General features: G+C 40.8%; 1 protein-coding gene across 14 annotated transcripts in view; it reads left to right on the forward strand.

The window, feature by feature from the left end:
- HEATR5A (HEAT repeat containing 5A) overlaps nucleotides 1-19,565 on the forward strand; it is a 126,359-nt gene that overhangs the window by 42,350 nt on the left and 64,444 nt on the right. For all 14 annotated transcript variants that reach the window (XM_075926962.1, XM_075926964.1, XM_075926967.1 and 11 more), the window contains 6 exons: nucleotides 4,452-4,563; nucleotides 5,487-5,639; nucleotides 9,704-9,803; nucleotides 12,017-12,126; nucleotides 15,987-16,150; nucleotides 17,724-17,899. In XM_075926962.1, the coding sequence (XP_075783077.1) occupies nucleotides 4,452-4,563; nucleotides 5,487-5,639; nucleotides 9,704-9,803; nucleotides 12,017-12,126; nucleotides 15,987-16,150; nucleotides 17,724-17,899 (815 nt within the window). The remainder of the gene's footprint in view (nucleotides 1-4,451; nucleotides 4,564-5,486; nucleotides 5,640-9,703; nucleotides 9,804-12,016; nucleotides 12,127-15,986; nucleotides 16,151-17,723; nucleotides 17,900-19,565) is intronic.

Here is a 19,565-nt window from a genome sequence, read left to right on the forward strand (position 1 = left end):
TTACCTGTAACATGTTAACACCAACCTGCTCCAGTCAGGAGGTAGGTTATACTGTTTTCCATTATCTGAAGTTTATCAGTGGCCTTCATCAGATGACCCAAGAAGAACAAGTTGCAGTGATCTAATGGAGGCAATAAAGATCTTGTGATGTTTTGTGTCAGTAAGGAAGATTTCATCCTCTTGGGACTCTTAGTGAACTACAAGTGAAAAATTGTGGTACAGCACCTATGTCAGCTTACTCTTTTTTCACAGCTCCGAGATGGATTTTTTTTCTCATTCCCCCCCTCTGCAGCCCTCTGTTTCAAGGGAGATCAAAGCAGATGAGATGGACTATACCTGTAAATATTCAGAGATGTTGCTTTTCTTGCCAATGTACCACAATGTGGTTCAGGGAACATTTTGATACTATTTATTACTGACTGCTAACTATACAGCTACGTAGTATAAATGGGTTAAATTTTCAAAATTGCCAAGTGACTTAGGAATCTAAGTCCTGATTTCAAAGGTAACTTGGGAACTTAGGAACCTCGAAGTGATGGATGGATTGTTTTTTGCAACTGGGGAGGGGAACCTTCTTAGATGTTAAGAACTTCATTTGCTGATGAGTGAAAGAGCTTGGAGTTGGAGAGAAGAGAGAACAGATTAAGTAATGTAATTGTTCTGTAGTTGTAAGTACATTTCAAATACTGTATACCCAAGTAAAGTAAAAAAAAGACTGCAATTGATCTGTAAAACAGCACTTTAACAAATATTTCTTTTAAAGAAATAAAAGAGGGTGGGCTGGCCTGGGTGAGGTGGGAGGGAGAACAGAAAAACAACAACAAAATCTGTACCATTTATAGAGGAGTAACAGCAGCTGTCTTCCATTCTATCTCAGTAAAACTGCCAAATTTCTGAGACACCAGTCTAAACAGAGCAGTTGGGAAAAGGGAGTATCAAATACTTAGTATTTTGGATAGCCGCTATAGTGTATTAATGTATTTTCCTTTTGTGAGCGAGGGTAGAAACAATTGCAGGATCAAATAAAGCAAAACAGGTACCATATTAGCAAATATGTAACATTCCAAACTATCATTTATATTCCCTGTTTAAAAAAAAAAAACCCTCAAAATAAAAGCTCTGCTGCTGGGGCAGAAATCAAGATAGAAGTAAATGAAACCATCTGTCTGGCCCCTGCCATTCATTGATAACTTTAGTAGAGGTTTGTGATGGATGGAGGGTTCTTTTTTATAGTGTCATTTTAAGAAGGACGTTATTTTGTTTAAAACATACACTCTTTGAAATTACCTTTTTAAATATGTAGCTATAGAGTAGCATTGTGTAATTGAGAAATTAATGTTTTTGTTTCACTAAGTATTTCATGGATTTTTTTAAATGTGAAAATTAAATGAAACTGGTATATTATAAAGCTTTTATGATGGTTATCTTGATGCTGTTTCTTACTTGGAAGTCTTTTGTCTTGACAGTCTGACATAATGTAAAATATAGGAAATGCAATTGAGCATATGAAGGCATGAGTGAAACACTTAATTTGAAAAGGTTTCAGGAAAAGAAATGTATTTGGTTGCTTTAATATACAGTATTATGTATATTAAGCAATGAACAAATTAACTGTGATGTACTTTAAACAAAATTTACTTTAAAGAATTTGTAAGAAAATCTCCTCTGTTTCCCATCCCTCTTGCTTACTAAATTATGTGTCTCACTACCTATTTATTTGTGTAAGGCAGTGGTCACCAACCAGTAGATTGGGATCTACTGATAAATCTTGGAACCTTTGACAGGTGATCCTGACAGGTTTGGCTGGGAAGCTGTCAAGAGCCAGCACTTCATTTGCCCCTCCCAGCACTGCCATGCTACTCCTGCCCTCTGCTTTGGAGGGGCTCCTTACCTCCAGGAGTCTCCTGCTTCCTGTGCAGGGCAGAGGAAGTAGAAGAGGGGGTGCTGATGTCATGGTGCCCCTCCCTCCACCCTGTACCCCACCTCCACAGAGCATGGGGGGCAATGATGGAGAGAGTTTGCGGACTGCTTTTGGGAGTGGTGCAGGGCCAGGGCAGGGGTGAGCCTACCTTAGTCCCATTGTACCTCCCAGAACCTACCTGTGGTAAGTGGAGCCCACATTCAGAACCCTGGGCCCAGTTCTGAACTTCTCCTGCACCCCAAACACTGGCCCTAGCTCTGAGTCCCACTGCCTCCAAACTACTTCCCAGAGCCTGCTCCCTGAATCCCCTCCTACACCTCAACTCCCTGCCTCAGGCTCAGCTCAGAGCTCCTCCTGTACTCCAAATCCTTTAGCCCAAGATCAGAGCCTGCATCCCCCTCCCCTGCACTTCAACTGTCTGCCCCTAGCCTGATAAAAGTGAGGATGAGGGAGGAGGGGAGGGTGGAACGAGCCAGGGACAGGGTCTTGCAGAAGGTGTGGGGAGAAGGTGGGCAAGGATATTTGGGTTTGAGGTGGATCCTGGATTGCACTTCAATTCAAAAAGTGATCTCATGCTTAAGAAGGTTGGAGACCACTGGTGAAAGGTATTATGACTCCCCCATTACCATAGATTGTACTACACAATATTTCATGTATTTGATTAAGAATAAGAGATAAGGAAGTGCTGTTTTTCCCGTTGTATGTTTGCGGGCTGAGGCATAGTGAATCCAAGTCACTTGCCCAGGGTACCAGAGGAAATATGAGGCAGAGCAGGGACGTGAACATAGATTTCCAAAGTTGTAGGTTAGTGCCTAACTATTAAGCAATTCTTTTTACCTGATGGCTGTGTCTAGACTGCATCCCTTTTCCGTAAAAGGGATGCAAATTAGACACATAGCAATTGCAAATGAAGCGGGGATTTAAATCCCCCCCACTTCATTTGCATAAACATGGCTGCCACTTTTTTCCGGCTCAGGAGCTTTGCCGGAAAAAAGCGCCAGTCTAGACGGGGATCTTTCGGAAAATAAAGCCTTTTCCGAAAGATCCCTTATTCCTTTTTTTAAGAGGAATAAGGGATCTTTCGGAAAAGGCTTTATTTTCCAAAAGATCCGCGTCTAGACTGGAGCTTTTTTCCAGCAAAGCTCCTGAGCCGGAAAAAAGCGGCAGCCATGTTTATGCAAATGAAGCGTGTAGGGGGGATTTAAATCCACGCTTCATTTGCAGTTGCGATGTGTCTGATTTGCATCCCTTTTACGGAAAAGGGATGCAGTCTAGACACAGCCCATGAGATTTGACAGCCTGCTGGAGTATAGCAACAAAAAGCCATCTTTCTCAGGGACATTAAACTATGATTAGGTATTTCTAGAGATGGAAAAAATTATTTAATAGCAGCTTCTGTGCCTGCTGAACTCTGAGAGCTGCACTACTGTCCTCTGTCTGGATTAACACTGAGCACTACCAAAGCCCTGTCTTCATTCAGCTTTTCCTGCTGGGCTTAGAGTGATTCCCTCTTGGTGACAAGAGGCTGTTATGGAGATGTGCCTTGTCCATTTGTTTGTCAGAATCTCATGTAGCCTCTGAGTACTACCTTCATGCAATCCCCTCTGGGCTCATTTGCAGGGTCTCTGTCCCGATCATATTTATTTCCTTTGTAAAGGCTCCATTTTGGCCATGTTGCCTGTTGTAAGTCAAGCTAATTTATATGCACATACATTGCATATAAATTGCTTGTTGTTCCCCCTTCCATGATCCCTGTCTGCTTGCCTGTTGTTAGACTGTGATCGCCTCAGAGAGAAGGAATTTAATTTTGTTAGGGTTTGGAGAGTACCTTGCAGATAGTGGACTAAATAACAGTGCTAAAAATGTCTCTTGATACAGGGGTGGGGGAATTACAGCTCTTAAATGGAGCGTAAGCAGGAAGGGTACTAGTCCCATGGCTTTGCATTTATTTGTTGTTCATATTCCCATTGCACCTAGGAACCTAGTCACAGACCAGGACCCCGTCATGCTAGGCATTGTTAATTTTTGTTTCTTTCCATTGGTGATTCAGTATAATTGGGGTGGGGGTTTTAAAAGGACTATTCCCCCTCAATTGCAGTACTAATCTCAGCCCAAGATGTAGGGAAGAGACTCCCTGTGAATAGGGAGGCACTATGGCTCCTACAGAAATGGGATAAAGATAGCATTTGAATTTTTGTTCTTGCACATGGGGCTGATGTGGGGGTGGGGGCGTGTCTCAATCTGCTTATACACCAGGTCAACGTACCTATTGAATAGTTCAGTCTTATAGCATGTCTCTTTGGGCTTATGTTCCGCATAAGGCTTTGTTATTAATGTTTGCCTAAGGTTTTAAAGACACAAACTCTTCCCATTGAAATCAGTAGGAAAAAGTGCACAGAACTTCATTGAAGGCCAAATCAGGCTCTCAGTTGTTGAAAATAATGATTTCCATTGTTTCTTTAAGGTGTATGTGATTTATGTGTACCATTATAGAGGTAGTGATGCTCTTTGTTTTTCAAATTTTGAATAGGTAATCATGACAGTAGCAGAGGATTTATTGTGTTCTGCTTCTCAGAATAGTCGCATTTCAGTACAACGAACACAGGCTGGATGGCTGTTGATATCTTCCCTAATGACATTAGGTAATAGGTTTCTAAAAGTACACACACAGCTAAATTGAAGTACTTTTAAAAGAAATGCATATGACTAACTTCAATACCTGTTGTCCTTCACTTGCCTTCAATATTTCTTAGTAAAAATAATCCTAAAATTATTAACATAATTTTAAATCTCTGATAAGAAGTGCATAATAACTTTGTTTGTTACCATAAAACTTAACCATTAACACAGAGGGAGATCTGCCTTCAGAACAATGGCAGGATTGGACCAGTACTATTTAAATATGAAATATTATTTGCAAGATTAGTCTAATAAAATCTTATGTCTTGACTGCAAATGGTTAGAATTGTTTGGTATAATATGTGTCAGCATGAGATGAGAAGGATATCAAGATAAAAACAAAAGGAAGGAAATATCATGTCCTCACTGAATTTGCCAGGCATGTGAAGTGTTATTAAACTCTAACCATATTTAATATTGTCATAGTATTGACCCTGATGTTTAAATCACACTTCAAACCCTTTTTGTCTTCATTTCCATGTTCCTCCTGCCCAGCTTTCAGCATTTGAACCTGTTGTTTGTGCCCATCAATCCTATATTTCGCTTTGATGAGCAATTTCTGTATACCAATCTGTGCTCAGAAACATTGCATTTTTGAACATCACACCAAATTAATGTTTGTCTCTTTTATGTGCTCCTCATGTGAGTCCCTATATGACAAGTTTTGTGTATAGCTGAATAACAGGTTTATAATATATTTGGGTTATGCAACTTTAACAGTAGCAGTGACATGTTCTGTACAAAATAGGGCATAGTGGCAGTAGGTTAAGGAATAATGTAAGGATGGATGGGGGAACAGACCTTTTAGAACACAGATATGATGATTTAATATAATTTAACTTTAGAGTTCCTCAGATTTGTAGTTGACAGTTTTTAAAACTTACAGGTCCTGCAGTTGTCCAGCACTATCTTCCAAGAATGCTTTTACTGTGGAAGTGTGTCTTTCCACTATCTTCTAAAGATCTGGAAACGGAGAGGAATCGGGGAGATTCATTTACCTGGCAAGTAACGTTGGAAGGCCGTTCTGGTGCTCTCTGTGGTAAGCAAAGTTTAGTGCATTTTTTCTTTTTTAGTATTTGTCCTTCAAACAACAGAAAGAATAACATTGATGCAGAATGTATGCTTGTTTTCAATTAACTCCATTACAGATTATGCTTCCGTGGGCGTATGATTATGTTGGTAACCATCCTGGTGGAGGTATTTTTCATCCTGATATGTTTTTTCCAAAACCACCTGTGTAATAACTCCATTTTTATTATTTTTATTTATGCCGAATGACCTCCTATCCTAGGTATTGTGCAAATGCTTGATAAATGACAGTCTCTTAAATAGCTTATGTTCTACAAGACAAGATATAATAAGTGGATCAGATAAATGTGGGGTGGGGAAGTTGGGGTAACAAATATAACATGGAGGTAGGGGTGGGAGTAACACTTCTTAGGGAGTAGAAGGGTTCACAAAATCACCACCTATCTACCTGCTTTCCTGTTACTGTTTTCTATATGCATGACCAAATAGGTAGATTTGAGGAAGAATTTGGTGGTGGTTATTTAGATTTTGATTGGGAACCTCTTCGTTTTGAAAGTCATGGGGAAAAAACAAGGCAAGTGCTTGTCAGAAAAGGGGATAAGTTGGATAACTGAGGATTGGCAACGGAGCCAAAGCAATGAATGATAAATAACAGGTGTTTATTATCTACTCTATATTGGAGGGAGTTTGTCTGTGAGCGAGTGAGTCTGTCCATCTGTCCATCCATCCATCCGTGTTCAAAAACTCCTCCTAAAAGATAAGAGCTAGGACCACAAAATTTGGTGTACAGCTTCCTCTTACCATAACTTAAAGTAATATCAGGGTTTGGTTGTGCCAGGAAAATGGGATGTGCCTGGAGTGGGATTGCTTCTCATAAAACCATACTGAAGAGACAGAATTACCAGGCCAATGAAAGGGACCAGATGGGGGCACTCCCCCCATTTAGGACTGCCCCAACCCTGAGCTTCCCACTCCCAGGAGCCATTTACACACACACCCCAACAATTTGGATGGGACATATTAGATGTTTCCCTTTGTCAGGGAGCGAGGGGAAAATGCACAGTTCGCTGCATTCTTCACTCTGGCTAGGGTGCCCAGGAGGCAAATGAACCTGGACCTGCCCCAGCTGGGGGACATGATCCCTTCCATGGGCTGTGCCAAAGGGAGCTTCAGCAGCCATGGAGAGGTGCATTTCACCTGACCACAAGATACTGCAATGAGAGAGGGCTGTGGTTGTTCTCTCTCCCCAGGGCAACCTGAATACTGAACACCTCATCCCCAGCCTTACCCCAGAGCAATGATTTAAATCAGTGTTTTCCAAACTATGGGAAAAAAATACCAGACCTCAGCATGGCTGCCTGGTGGGGAGCGGGTTGGGCTGGGCCAGGCTGGGAGGAGAGGTGTGTGTGAGTGTGAGTGTGTGAAAGAGAAAGAAACCGGCCACTGGGAAGCAGCCTCAAATACTGGACTGTCTGGTACAAAACCGGACACCTGGCAACCTTACTCCTCCTTGCACCCTACCTGCTAGACAGATACCCTACCCCCAATCTGCTCCTGCTCCTGCCTCCTGGAGTGCCCATGCGGCGCCGGGTCCCCGAAGCCCTGACCCAGGCTGGGCGGAGGATGCAGCCGGGTGAAACACTGAAAACTTATTCATTTTTAATTCTTTTTTTATATGCGTTTATATTTTTGAGCTGCAAAAAACAGTACTGAAAAAAAACGGGTTCCGACTAAAGTAAAAAGTTTGGGAAACCCTGGACTAGCCAACTTTCTATCCATCTTATAGTCCATTTATCCAATCCATGTTCCTATAACTTGCTGGCAAGTATATCGTGGGTGACCGTATCAAAAGCTTTGCTAAAACTGGCACTGGGGGCTTTGGGAGGACCAGAAACAACTTATTTGAATATTCATCTTTTGCTTAATGAATATGCAAATATGCAAATGAATGTTACTGGTCCCTGTGTTAAAAAGTTTGGGAATCCCTGATTTAAATGAAGCATGTGTATTTTCATTCTATTTTCCAAAAAAATGAAAATTGACTTAAGGATCTGAGCAATGCCAGGTAAGTCTTCTAGTAAGTAAGAAGTTGAATGGGTAGATTTGGACTCAGGCTTAACTGTGTAGCAGGTCAAAATAAGCTGCATACCTAGGATCTATAATTTCTGAGAGAAGCTTGTATTGATGAGAGTACACATTTTTAATACCATCTGTTCGGCTTCTTTTCCCACTTGCCCACCTCCTGGGAGGAAGAAGAAGGAAGCAGAGCTTCTCCCTCCCCCACTCACTTTGCCTTACAACCCATCACCATTTTTATGGGAAGGTAGAGCAGGAACAGAAAGAGCCCAGTGGCTCATAGCAGCTCTATTCCTTCTTTCCTCTTCACTTCTTCCTCTGATGAGTGTTGGGATCGCATCTCTGCTTCTTCTCTTGCTCTCTCTGGGCAACATCCAGCCTTCCAGGGAATGAAGACAGGGGATCCAACTGTAGGCTTGCATAGACCTGGCAAGTGGGGGTGAAAAACCCCACATCTAAAGAAAGAGGTGGTGAGGCTGGGCGCAAGGACATTTACGGTATGTCTAAACTACATGGTTCCATCGACGGGGCCATGTAGGTGAGTTTACTAGACATAGGAAAATGAACCGGCGATTTAAATAATCGCCACTTCATTTACATCAAAATGGCCACTGCGCTGTGCCGATCAGCTGTTTGGTGGCACAGCGGGGCAGTCTGGACGTGACATGGTCGACAAGGGAAGCCTTTGTCGAATGCTCCGGTATGCCTCATTAAATGAGGTTTACCGGAGTGGTCGACAAAGGCTTCCCTTGTTGACTGTGGCGCGTCCAGACTGCCCCGCTGTGCCGCCAAACGGCTGATCGGCACAGCGCGGCGGCCATTTTGATGTAAATGAAGCGGCGATTATTTAAATCTCCGGTTCATTTTCCTATGTCTAGTAAACTCACCTACATGGCCCCGTCGACGGAGCCATGTAGTCTAAACATACCCTTTGGTTCTGCAGAGGGCAAAACAGATATAGAGATGAACAGATTGGGGACTCGAAGGAGCAGAACTGATGGGGACTGGGAGGACAGAATTAATTGCTGAACAGCTCCCCTTCCTCCCCTCTTTTTTTTTCAGACTGGTTCAAGTGCTAGTTAGGACTAAACTTAGAAATTGATGTCAAGAAGTTTGTGTTTGATAGAATGGGAAAAGGAGGCAGTGGAGGGAAGGACTTACAGAGAAGAGAATGCTGATGTAGTCAAAATTACAGGCCAGGAAGATTATCTTTGTGACTGCATTTTAAATGAACTTCAAGGAGAACAAGGTTTTAGACATCAAGGTCACAGAGGATAACGGAAGTCAACCCATGAGATGATCTGATTAGGACAAGATTTTTTGCCGTATGGGCAGAGAGAAGAGAGATCTTGGAAATGTGCAAGATGAAGCTATAAAACACAGACATAGCCTGGGAGGTGTGTGTTATTGATTTATTTTAAATGTTTTCCCAGAACAACAGCATATTGGTCAGTTTACCTTATTAGAAGCTTTGCTTCAATTAAAATAACTAAAAATATTAAATATTGAAAAATGATGGCGCTCAGTCATGAATTAGAAGTTTTGCTGATACACTGGGACATGGGCAGAAGCTGTTTACAAATCTTAAAATAAATACTAGTATGTTGGACATCTTTCTCTCTCTCGTCCAATTTGATGGAGGTATAATAGAGAAGAATTTTCTAAAGTGATTTCAACAGTTGGAAACCTAAGACCTTGTCTACCTTAGAAAAGGTTTTTCAGCTATAATCTCTCCTATGCAGTTTATACAGACTTGTAAAGGTGCTGAAAATGTGCCGTTTTCCATTTTAATCAGTAATTTTTCTACAGACTTGTAAAGGTGCTGAAAATGTGCCATTTTCCATTTTAATCAGTAATTTTTCTATTTGTCATTAAAATCTTAGGTCAATAATGCTTTCAATATTTTCTCTGTTTTATTTTGAAATGAGCAGTGACATAATTAGATGTAATTTTCAGTTAAATACATTTTATTAAGTTACAATCCATTTCTTTTTCTAGCTATCAAAACCTTTGTTTCCTATTGTGGTGGTCTTCTTACTGATGAAGTTATTCAAAGATTACTTCCTCCCCTCCCATGTGCTGTTGATTTATTGACACAGTAAGTGAATCATTACATTTTTAAATAAAAGTAAGATGTAATTTTATGTTTAAAACTACAGTAAAATATTCCTCTGGTATGTTCCTGATATAATGGATTGTTTAGACAAATGAGTAGACTTTAAAGGTAGTGTCTTACACAGGGGTGGGCAATAATTTTTAGCCGGGGGCCGTTCCGGAAGGAGTGGGGCTTAAAACGGAAGGGGCAGGGCCAGGATGCTTCTGGGCTTCCCCGCCGCAAGGCCCTAATTGGCCTGGGGGCGGGGGAGTGGCAGGGCCTCCTCAGGCTGGATCAACCCGCTTGGTGGGCTGGTTCCGGCCTGCGGAAGCCCTTTTGCCCACCTCTGATTTTACAGAATATAAACCCTACAACCATGATCCAAATAAACTGGTACAGTACTTTGGGCTTGCCTTTACTGCACTGGTAGCTCAAGTCATAACTTAAGTTTTGCCCCCAAATCTACTATATGCGTACACTAATTTCTAGCTCATGTTACCTGCTGTTTTAAGATCAAGGTAGTTGGCCCACCATGGGTGAGGGTTAGGACTGTAGAGTTACATACCAGTTGAAATTCAGTACAGCTGATGCTGGAGCTAATAATGCTGTGGGGATGTAGCAACTCAAACTACAATTACTCTTCAGTGGCTAGTCCAGTTACTCAAATGCTAATATCAAATCTCTCTGTGTAGCTTGAGTGTTTCTTCTTGTGGTCTCATGTTCTCACTCAAGTTAGGCTAGCTTCAGTTACTCAAGATAACTGTTGTAACAAAGACAAGTCGAGCCCTACGAATGTGCAGATATCTGAGGAACATTTTTGCAGATTAGAAATGGATACAAATTTTGGATCTATGTGCAGGACTCTAAAGACAAGCCTTGTGTCTTGGGTGTTTCATGTCATGCTAAGAAACAAAATGTGAAATCAGTTTTCTTTTGTTAATTTTATTATGACACTATGTTTTTCTGCAGAATTTTTATTTTTTGTAGTTTTTGATCAAGTACAACAATAGTGGTGATACTTTCCTATTCATGCACAAATCTTGATAGCATTTTTGTGTGCTTTCTATATACACTAGCCAATTAGCCCATCATAAGACGGGATTTTCAGGTCTTTCCTCCACGTCGGTCTTCTCTCCTGAGCCTCCGGTCTCTCGCCCCGTCTCTCTCTCTCCTCCTCCTACTGCCTCCCCCTCTCTCTCTTTCAGCTCTTCTCCGCCTCCTGCCTCTATCTTTGTCTCTCTTTTTCTCTTCTCCTCCCCCTCCTGCCTCTCACTCGGGGGGCCGCAGAGCCCAAATGGTTGGTTGGGCGCCGCACTCCTTGTGCTGCATGAAGGGTGCGGAGCCCAAACAGTTGCTTGCGCCACTTGCTCCCACACGGCGGCCTGGCTGAGCACTGCAGAAGTCAGCCGAGCGCCACGGCAGGAGGTGAAGGGCGGCGGGGCAGTGACATTCATGGCCAGGGAGCAGGGCCTGGAGTCGCTGTCATGCCACACGTCATTGCCCCGCCCCCCTTTGCCTCCCGCCATGACACTTGGCTGACTTCTGGGCCGCTCAGCCGGGCCGCCGTGGGTGAGCAAGCGGCGCAAGAAGCCGTTTGGGTCCCGCACTCCCCATGCATCATGGGCCACCCAGAGGGAACAGCCAACATTTCAGCGTAACAGACTCACAGACACTGGGCTACTATATATATGATACGCGGACTGTATTTATGTGTGCATTGGTTCCATTTCATAAACAAATACAGGGCACAAAATTAATAATAAATAGAGACAGAAGTGGTTTATAAATGGACACTTCTTGTATTTAGGCTGTTGTTCAACATCCAAGTTATTCCTTCCCATCCTTTGTTTTCAGTATTTTAACTATTCTGTCACTTTTGAACGTTGTCTAATATCTTTTGGATATAAACTAAACCATAGTGGGACAAAACTAAAAAAAAGTTAACTGTAAAAGAAAGGCATGTAAAGTACAAGATAATATAAAAGCTTTTTATGTTTCTACATGGATGCATAAAATACAGTTTGGGAATAGGAAATGAAAGTTTTGAGAATTACTAGAAATGTAAAATGTTTGTTGGTATGCAAATTAGGCAGCATCTGTAATGTATGTAGCTTGAAGGGTGGTGAATACAAATTGAAGCAAATCAGTAACTGCAAATTGTTATATAACACTTGATCTCCCTTTAATGTATGTTATGTTTTCTGTATATTTTTAAGGCTCCCTTCAATACATAAAATGTATGGAAATGCTTTAAAAACACCATCAGTGATATACAGGCACAGACTTTATGAATTATTAGCTTTATTGCCTGCAAAGACTTATGAAGGTATGTATTTTCTTACCAAGAGATATAGTTTTGAGCAAAAAAACAAACAAAAAAAACCCACTTATTTGTGAGTTTTCACTTAATAACAGATGTACAGTTAGCAACATTTATTTGCATTTTTCTTTCTGAAATGCCCATTTTATTATTTTCCATGTTGATAGTTCGTGGAATTACATGGAAGCCACTCTGGTGTTGAGTTTCTTAGTTGCAATACACTTTAAATATTATCACTTTTTCCTTCTATTAGGAAGCTAGAAATGTGTCATGAATTTCTAGAATTGAAGATAGGCAATCTTTGTAATTTTAATTTAATATTAGAGTTCATTCACTACAATAGGACTCATTAGAAAGTAAAATAAAGCCAGGAGAAATAATTGCAGTACAAACCAATCGCACAATCTGTTACAATAGATAGAATTTACTTTGAATCATATGACTAGACCGTTACATTACAGTATACTAATCTGGGCCCTACAGATTGCTGGACCTAAATTTTATCTCATATGTGTAGTAGCTAATTCTTAAAACAGGCTGACTCTTCCATAGCAAGATGAAACGAGCAGCATATTAACTTGATCTTTAAAGGTGAATAATAATTTGAATAGCTTAATACTAGACTGCTGATTTTTGGTCAATTCATTTAAAAATTTTGTCTTTGAATTATTTTGGTTGTGTGTGTGTTGCGGGGATTGGTTTTTTTGTTATTGCCATTAGGTTAGTTTGCAGCATAACTATGGGTGGAAAGTACACATTTCATTATAATACTCATTTAGTAACTTGGAAGGTAGAGCTGCTGTGTTTGGCAGCTGAGAGCTGGAGAATAGAATAATTCTCTACGGCAGAGGGGAGCATTCATCAGCCTCTCATCTGAGTTTTGTTGTGGCCTGAAAATCATGAAGGGATTTCTCATCCTAATAAAATCTGCACCATCGAGCGGTAACAATTAACCAAACTTTTACCAGGATAAATCATCATCACCTCTAGCATATAGCTGGAGACATGGTATAATACACAATTCTGAGTGAGTTTAAGAGACAAAAAATTAGCTACTTATTTCTCTTATTTTTAGTTGAGCAAAACTTTAAAGTATTACAATTTGTATTTTTCATTGTAATATTTGGAGATTATTTAATTCAATCGAAAAATAATCAGTATAATAGAATCTGACACGTTTAGGCCTGAATTGAGTGATACAAAACAGTGCTCATCTCACATTCATGTTGCAACAGTTTATAACTAACAAAGTCAGTAGTCGCATTGCTGAAAACGCTGCAAACAACATGATACTTATTAAGTCTTGAGCTCCTGCAGAATAAATATATGTAAGTAATTCTTTCTGACAGTTGTTGTCCTGAAGTTGTTCATTCATTTGGAACCCAATAATATGGGACTACATTTAAGATATCGAGTAGAATCATAGGACTGGAAGGGACCTTGAGAGGCCAAGTCCAGTTCCTTGCACTCTTGGCAGGACTAAATATCATTGAGGCTGTTCCTGAGAGGTGTTGTTCTAACCTGATGTCAGAAAATATCCAATGATGGAGATTCCACAACTTCCCTATGCAATTTGTTCCAGTGCTTAACCTTCCTAAGAGTTAGGAAGTTTTTCCTCATGTTCTCATCTTTTTCCTACCTTGCTGCAATTTAGGACCATTGCTTCTTGTCCTGTCCTCAGAGGTTAAGAACAATAATTTTCTTAACCTCTTTTTTATAACAACTGCTTAGGTATTTGAAAGCTATTATGTCCCCTCTCATACTTCTCTTCTCCATCCTAAAAATACAGTGTTTTTTTCACTCTTCCCTTATATGTCAATTTTTATAGACCTTCGATCCAATTTGTAGGTCTTCTGTGGACTTTCTCCACTTTGTCCACATCTTTTCTGAAATGTAGGGACCAGAACTGGATGCAGTATTCCAGTTGAGGCTTGATCAGCACGCAGTAGAGCAGAAGAATTACTCCTTGTGTTTTGCTTACAACACTCTTGCTAATATATCCCAGAGTGATGTTTGCTTTTTGTGCAACAGTGTTATACTGTTGACTCATATTTAGCTTGTGGTCCATTATGACTTAGGTCCCTTTTCTAAATGGAGTACTTTGCATTTGTTCTTATAGAATGTCATCCTGTTTAGTTCAGGCCATTTCTTCAGTTTGTCCAGATCATGTTGAATTTTAATTCTGTTTTTCAAAGCACATGTAACCCTGGTCAGCTTGGTATCATCTGCAAATTTTGTAAGTGTACGTTCTATTCCATTATCTGAATCATTGATGAAGATATTGAACAGAATCGGACCAAGAAGTGATCCCTGTGGGCCCCCACTCATTATACCTTTCCAGTGTGACTTGCAGTTTTGCACCTGCTTTATAGTAACTCCATCTTGGTTGTATTTCCCTAGTTTGTTTGAGACGGTCATGAGAGACAGTAGCAAAACCTTTACAAAAGTCAAGATATACCACGTCTACCAGTTCATTCCTGTCTACAAGGCTTGTTTCCCTATCATAGAAAGCTACCAGGTTGGTTTGATATGCTGATTATGGTCTTATAGATGTTTTCAAATTGATTGCTTAATTACTTGCTCCGTTATCTTTCCGGGTACAGTAGTTAAGGGTCTCATTCCCTAGGTTGTCCTTATTTCCCTTTTTATAGATGGGTACTATATTTGCCCTTTTCCAGTCTTCTGGACTTTCTCCCATTTTCCATGACTTTTCAGATATGATAGCTAACGGCTCAACTATCTCTTCAGTTAGCTCCTTGAGTATTCTAGGATGCATTTTGTCAGATCCTGGTGGTTTGAAGACATCTAATTTGTCTTAATTTTTTACAATTGTACTACCAGTATCACCTGCCTCATTCTGTCCTCTTAATGTCCATTCTCCTACCCACTGCTCTTCCTTTTTCCATTGTTGTATTTTCTTTATTGATTTTCTCCTCCCAGTCAGTATAGGGTATTTTAACATCTGATTCCCAAATATTTCAATTTATATTTTGACATGTAATGTATCTGACCCTCACTTGGCAGTCATCTCTAGAAAACTGATAGACAAACACAATTTCTCCTATCTACACAAGGCTGGCTAACTGTTCTGTTGCCCACCAAGTAATTTGTATTGAAGAATAGTGGTTTGAAGACACTTGAGAAGGACCCATTTTATTGCATTAAGCCTTATATAAAAGCTAAAACACCCTGTATCAGACGCAGCAAGCTAGGGAAACAGAAGCCAGTGTTGGGGAGCTGTATCAGAGGCAGTAGCGCAGGGTGGGGGCAGGGAGTATCCCGGAGATGGTGCTGGGGGAAACTGGCCTCCTGCTTCCCCCCCTCTTGGTAAGGGAGTGGAATGTGAGTAGTTGACTCAACCACCCGATAAGCCTAGGTCAAAGAGAGTAGATGATGTTGAGCATAGAGAGCAGGGGGCACAGCCCCTTAGTGGATTGTAAATTATCTTTTCTGTATCAATGCCTTGGTCACAAAACTGCAAGACTATAAGGATACGTCTACATAGGAATGTTGTTATGAAAGAACTAGCATTATTTCAAAATAACTTAGTCCGCATCTACGCAGCAGGCAGTTATTTCAAAATACTGTCAAGCTTGAGGACTTCTTACTGACTCCTGTAACCCTTATTGTATGAGGAGTAAGGAAAGTTGGAGAAAGAGTACTCTGTTTTGAAATAAGTGCTGTGTAGATGCTTCCAATTTCTAAATAAGCTATTTCAAAATAAACCACACAATTGATGTAGCTCAATTTGCATAGCTTATTTCGAGTTAAGCCCTGCTGTGTATTCAAGTTAAGTCCTATCCTGCCCTATGTACTTAATCACTAATTTGAATAAAAGGTATTTTCTTTGTTCCTAATATTTGCAGGAAGCTTTTGTGCTATTCTCAAGGAGCTAGTTGCTGACTTCACTGCCACTGATAACCAGATGGCAGCCTCTACATTTTTACTTCCACCTCTCTGTCACCAGGACGATCTTCTTTTACTTGGCCCTTTCTTGCAGGAGACTGACCACAGATTTATTGAAGAGCAGGTATTTGTAGTATTGTTATAAAAATTACTTAACAGCAAAATTCCCTCTTAAGATGCGCAGCTATTTTCTGAGCCCTGCTCAGAGGTTCAAAGCTCCCTATGCAGGCAGTGAACCCTAATGACCAGCATGGGTGGCTGCTTCTATAAACAGCAGCTAAATGCTGCTGCGTGCTGAACTGAAGACCTCCCAGGGTAGAAAAGCAGACAAGATAAGAAGGGAATGACTGGGGCTGGGAAGGGAGGGAGTCATTAATTAACTGACTTGTGGCGAAGTTAGAGGGAGGGGAGTTTGGAGAGTCCAGTCTGCTGGAGGAGAGAGGGAGAGACAGAGAAAGAGATAGAGGCAGAAACCCAGCAGTCTCTTCAACCCTGCTGGGCTGGGAAGGGGGAGGTAAAGGGTTGATGGCATGGGTAGGTGGGGGAAAGAGGGAGTGAGTGGGTGCTGGAATCTGTGCAGTGCGGTGGAGGCAGAGGACAGTTTGTTTGGGGTACCCTCACTTGTTGCAGTACTCTCTATTAGGCTGAATTGGAGGAAGGGGGGGAAAGCAGATTGCATGGTGTGTGTATGCGTGTGTGTTTACTAAGTTTACATAGGTGTAAATGGCTTCAGATAAGAGAGGTTTTTTTAACAGATTTTTTGGAGTGATGCAGACATCTAACACTCTTATCTTAATGATTCTTTAAAAATCTTGTGTTACTAATTACAGGCAGTCCCCCGGTTACATGGATCCGACTTACATCGGATCCCTACTTACAAACGGGGTGAGGCAACCCCGTACTAGCTGCTTCCCCCCAGCAGACCAGGGAGATGCGAAGCTAGCCCCCCCCCTCCCCCCCCAGCAGACCAGGGAGACGCGGAGCGGCTTTTCTCAGCAGACACCTCAGCTTGAGAATAAAGGACTGAGGGAAGTGAAGTGTGGGAGAATAAAACTGAGCTCTGGAGAAATGTTTGGCTAGTGTTTCCCCTACAGTATGTACCAGTTCCGACTTACATACAAATTCAACTTAAGAACAAACCTACAGTCCCTATCTTGTACGTAACCTGGGGACTGCCTGTAATACATGGTAAATTATACTGTATTAAGGCCAGATCTTTGCTATGTGGTTGAGCTCTGGCTCTTAGAGGAGTCAGAAGTAGCAAGTACTAGGTGTGATGCTAGTTTTGTAGGATGAAACCTTATGTGCAAGCTCTTTGAAACATGCACCTGTCTTTAAGTCCTGAAGCCATGTGTTAATTTGTTCTGGGTCTTCTACTCTTCCTCGAATGCAAGAAGGCTAATTCCCTATCCTTTTACAGAACCTTTGTAGCCACTAAGGGTACCTCATAGCAACTAGACACAGGTGTCTTATTTTAATATATTGTCTTCCACATATATGGACTGCTTAATATATGTGGGTGTGTTTTGTTTGTATTGGTGCACATTCACATACTACCTCAATATTAGTGTTGCACATTAGAAATTTCAATGTGCCCAAGTATAGAAAATGTTTGTGGAAACACTGGTTAACAGTAGGATCAGCAGTGATTTGTGCCTTGACCAGGAAGTGTGCCTGTCATATTTCTCCCTTTGTAGCTCCTCTTAGGTAGCAATATAGCTGGAGGAAGCCTGGAGTATGACCCTTACTCAATTTATGAGAAAGCTGAAGAAGGTGATTCAGTGCCTAAACCTCTGCCTCCCACACTGTCTGTTATCAGTGCTGCAGTCCGTCTCTTTGGAGTTATATTTTCCCATGTGGCAGAATCTCAAAGGTAAAGTATTTACTTAAATTCAGCATTCATTAGACAGAACTTAGAGTCACTATGTTTACAATCTTATGGAAAATATAGACTAAAGATTCTTGAATATAGATGATATGAATTGTGAAGGAAATTTTTATGAGCTAAAAAAACTTTTGGACATAAATCTATATACAGTCTGAAAATTTTAGCCTTTTAATTATTGATGAGAAGGATCAGTAAAATGGACCGTTTATATTCAATAGACAAGGTATATTTTTATAAGAGCATCTTCTTTTGGTGAAGGAGGCAAGCTTTCAACTTTACAGTGTTCTTCAGGTACGAGAATGGTACTCAGTGTTAGAATTAAATAACACATGAATGAGATATAGTGTTAATAAGTTTTCCATCCATGATTAATTAACAGAGAAAGTATTATAAAATGTCTTTGGTTCTTAATGCCTTTTTCTTTCTTTGCTTAGTAGTAGTCTCTTAATTCTGATCACTTTACATTAACAGTCATTTTTCCAGATAAATGTTAAATTTGTTTTGAGAGGATTGTATTGCATATTAATTGTTACGAGAGCTCTTGAACATGAGGAAAAAAGGGATGAAAAGTCACAGTAAAATAATCCACTATCCTTCTTGACAATGACAGGCTAAAAATATTTTAAGACAGTAATTAGAAAAGTAATGAGAAAAATAGTTTGAAAAGTCTAAAATAAGCAGAATATATATCCTAAAATAGTTGCTTGCAACTAGAGATGTTAAATATTGGTTAATTGAATAGTCGAATAACCTCATGAATTCTTATTGGTTAGTTGACTATTCTATAGTCCCCGGGCAGCTCCTGTCTGGAGGCAGGGGTCTGAGCTCCCGTACCCAGCATGAGCCAGAACTGAGCCGGGCTGCCTGCTTGCTTGGCTCCTAAGACGCTTTAAATGCAGAGCCACAGCGGTACTAATCAATAATCAACCACTTAATGCATTATTTTGTGTAGAAAGAAACAAAATTTTTCATTGTCTTTCCTTGTCCACACCATCCCCAAATACTTATTTACATATATCCTTTCTCACACAATTACTATATTATTCCACAAAGTATATTCCTGTACTGCTGTCACCTTCTCTCTTCTTATTCTTGCTTCACTGACTTTACTTTTCTATGTTTTGCTCTTTTCAGCATATCTGGTATTTCTTCTAGGGATGTAAAATGCAGCTTAAAATGTTAACTGGTTCAACGGCCCATTGCACCACAGGGGGGCCTCTAGAACAGACCCTGATCCACAGCACAGCAAAGTGGGCCCGCTGAGCTGGAGTGCTCCCTTCTCCCCCTACTCTCCACCTGGGTGGGTCCCACTGTTAATCAGCACTTTGCCCAACCTGAGCACACATGCACACCCTGCCTGGGTGCTGCTGTAAGGGTGGGGGCTGCTCTGGCTGAGCTGGCACTGGTTAAGGGGTTACCTTGGTAAGCATGCCAGTAAGGCAGTGTTTATTGAGTAGCCAGTTACCTACCTAATCTCTTCTCTTTTTTTTTTTCCTCCTAACTATTTTTGTCTTGTTTTTCCTTTATCTGTTTCTCATGACCTCCACTGGTAGTTACAGATAACTGCTTATGATTATGTGCTCTATAAAATCTATACCATTCTCCTTGGTAATCAGGTACTGAAAGATGATCTATAAATAAATAGCCTCTT

Source organism: Pelodiscus sinensis, chromosome 4 (assembly GCF_049634645.1).
Source record: "Pelodiscus sinensis isolate JC-2024 chromosome 4, ASM4963464v1, whole genome shotgun sequence".
NCBI classification, from domain to species: domain Eukaryota; kingdom Metazoa; phylum Chordata; order Testudines; family Trionychidae; genus Pelodiscus; species Pelodiscus sinensis.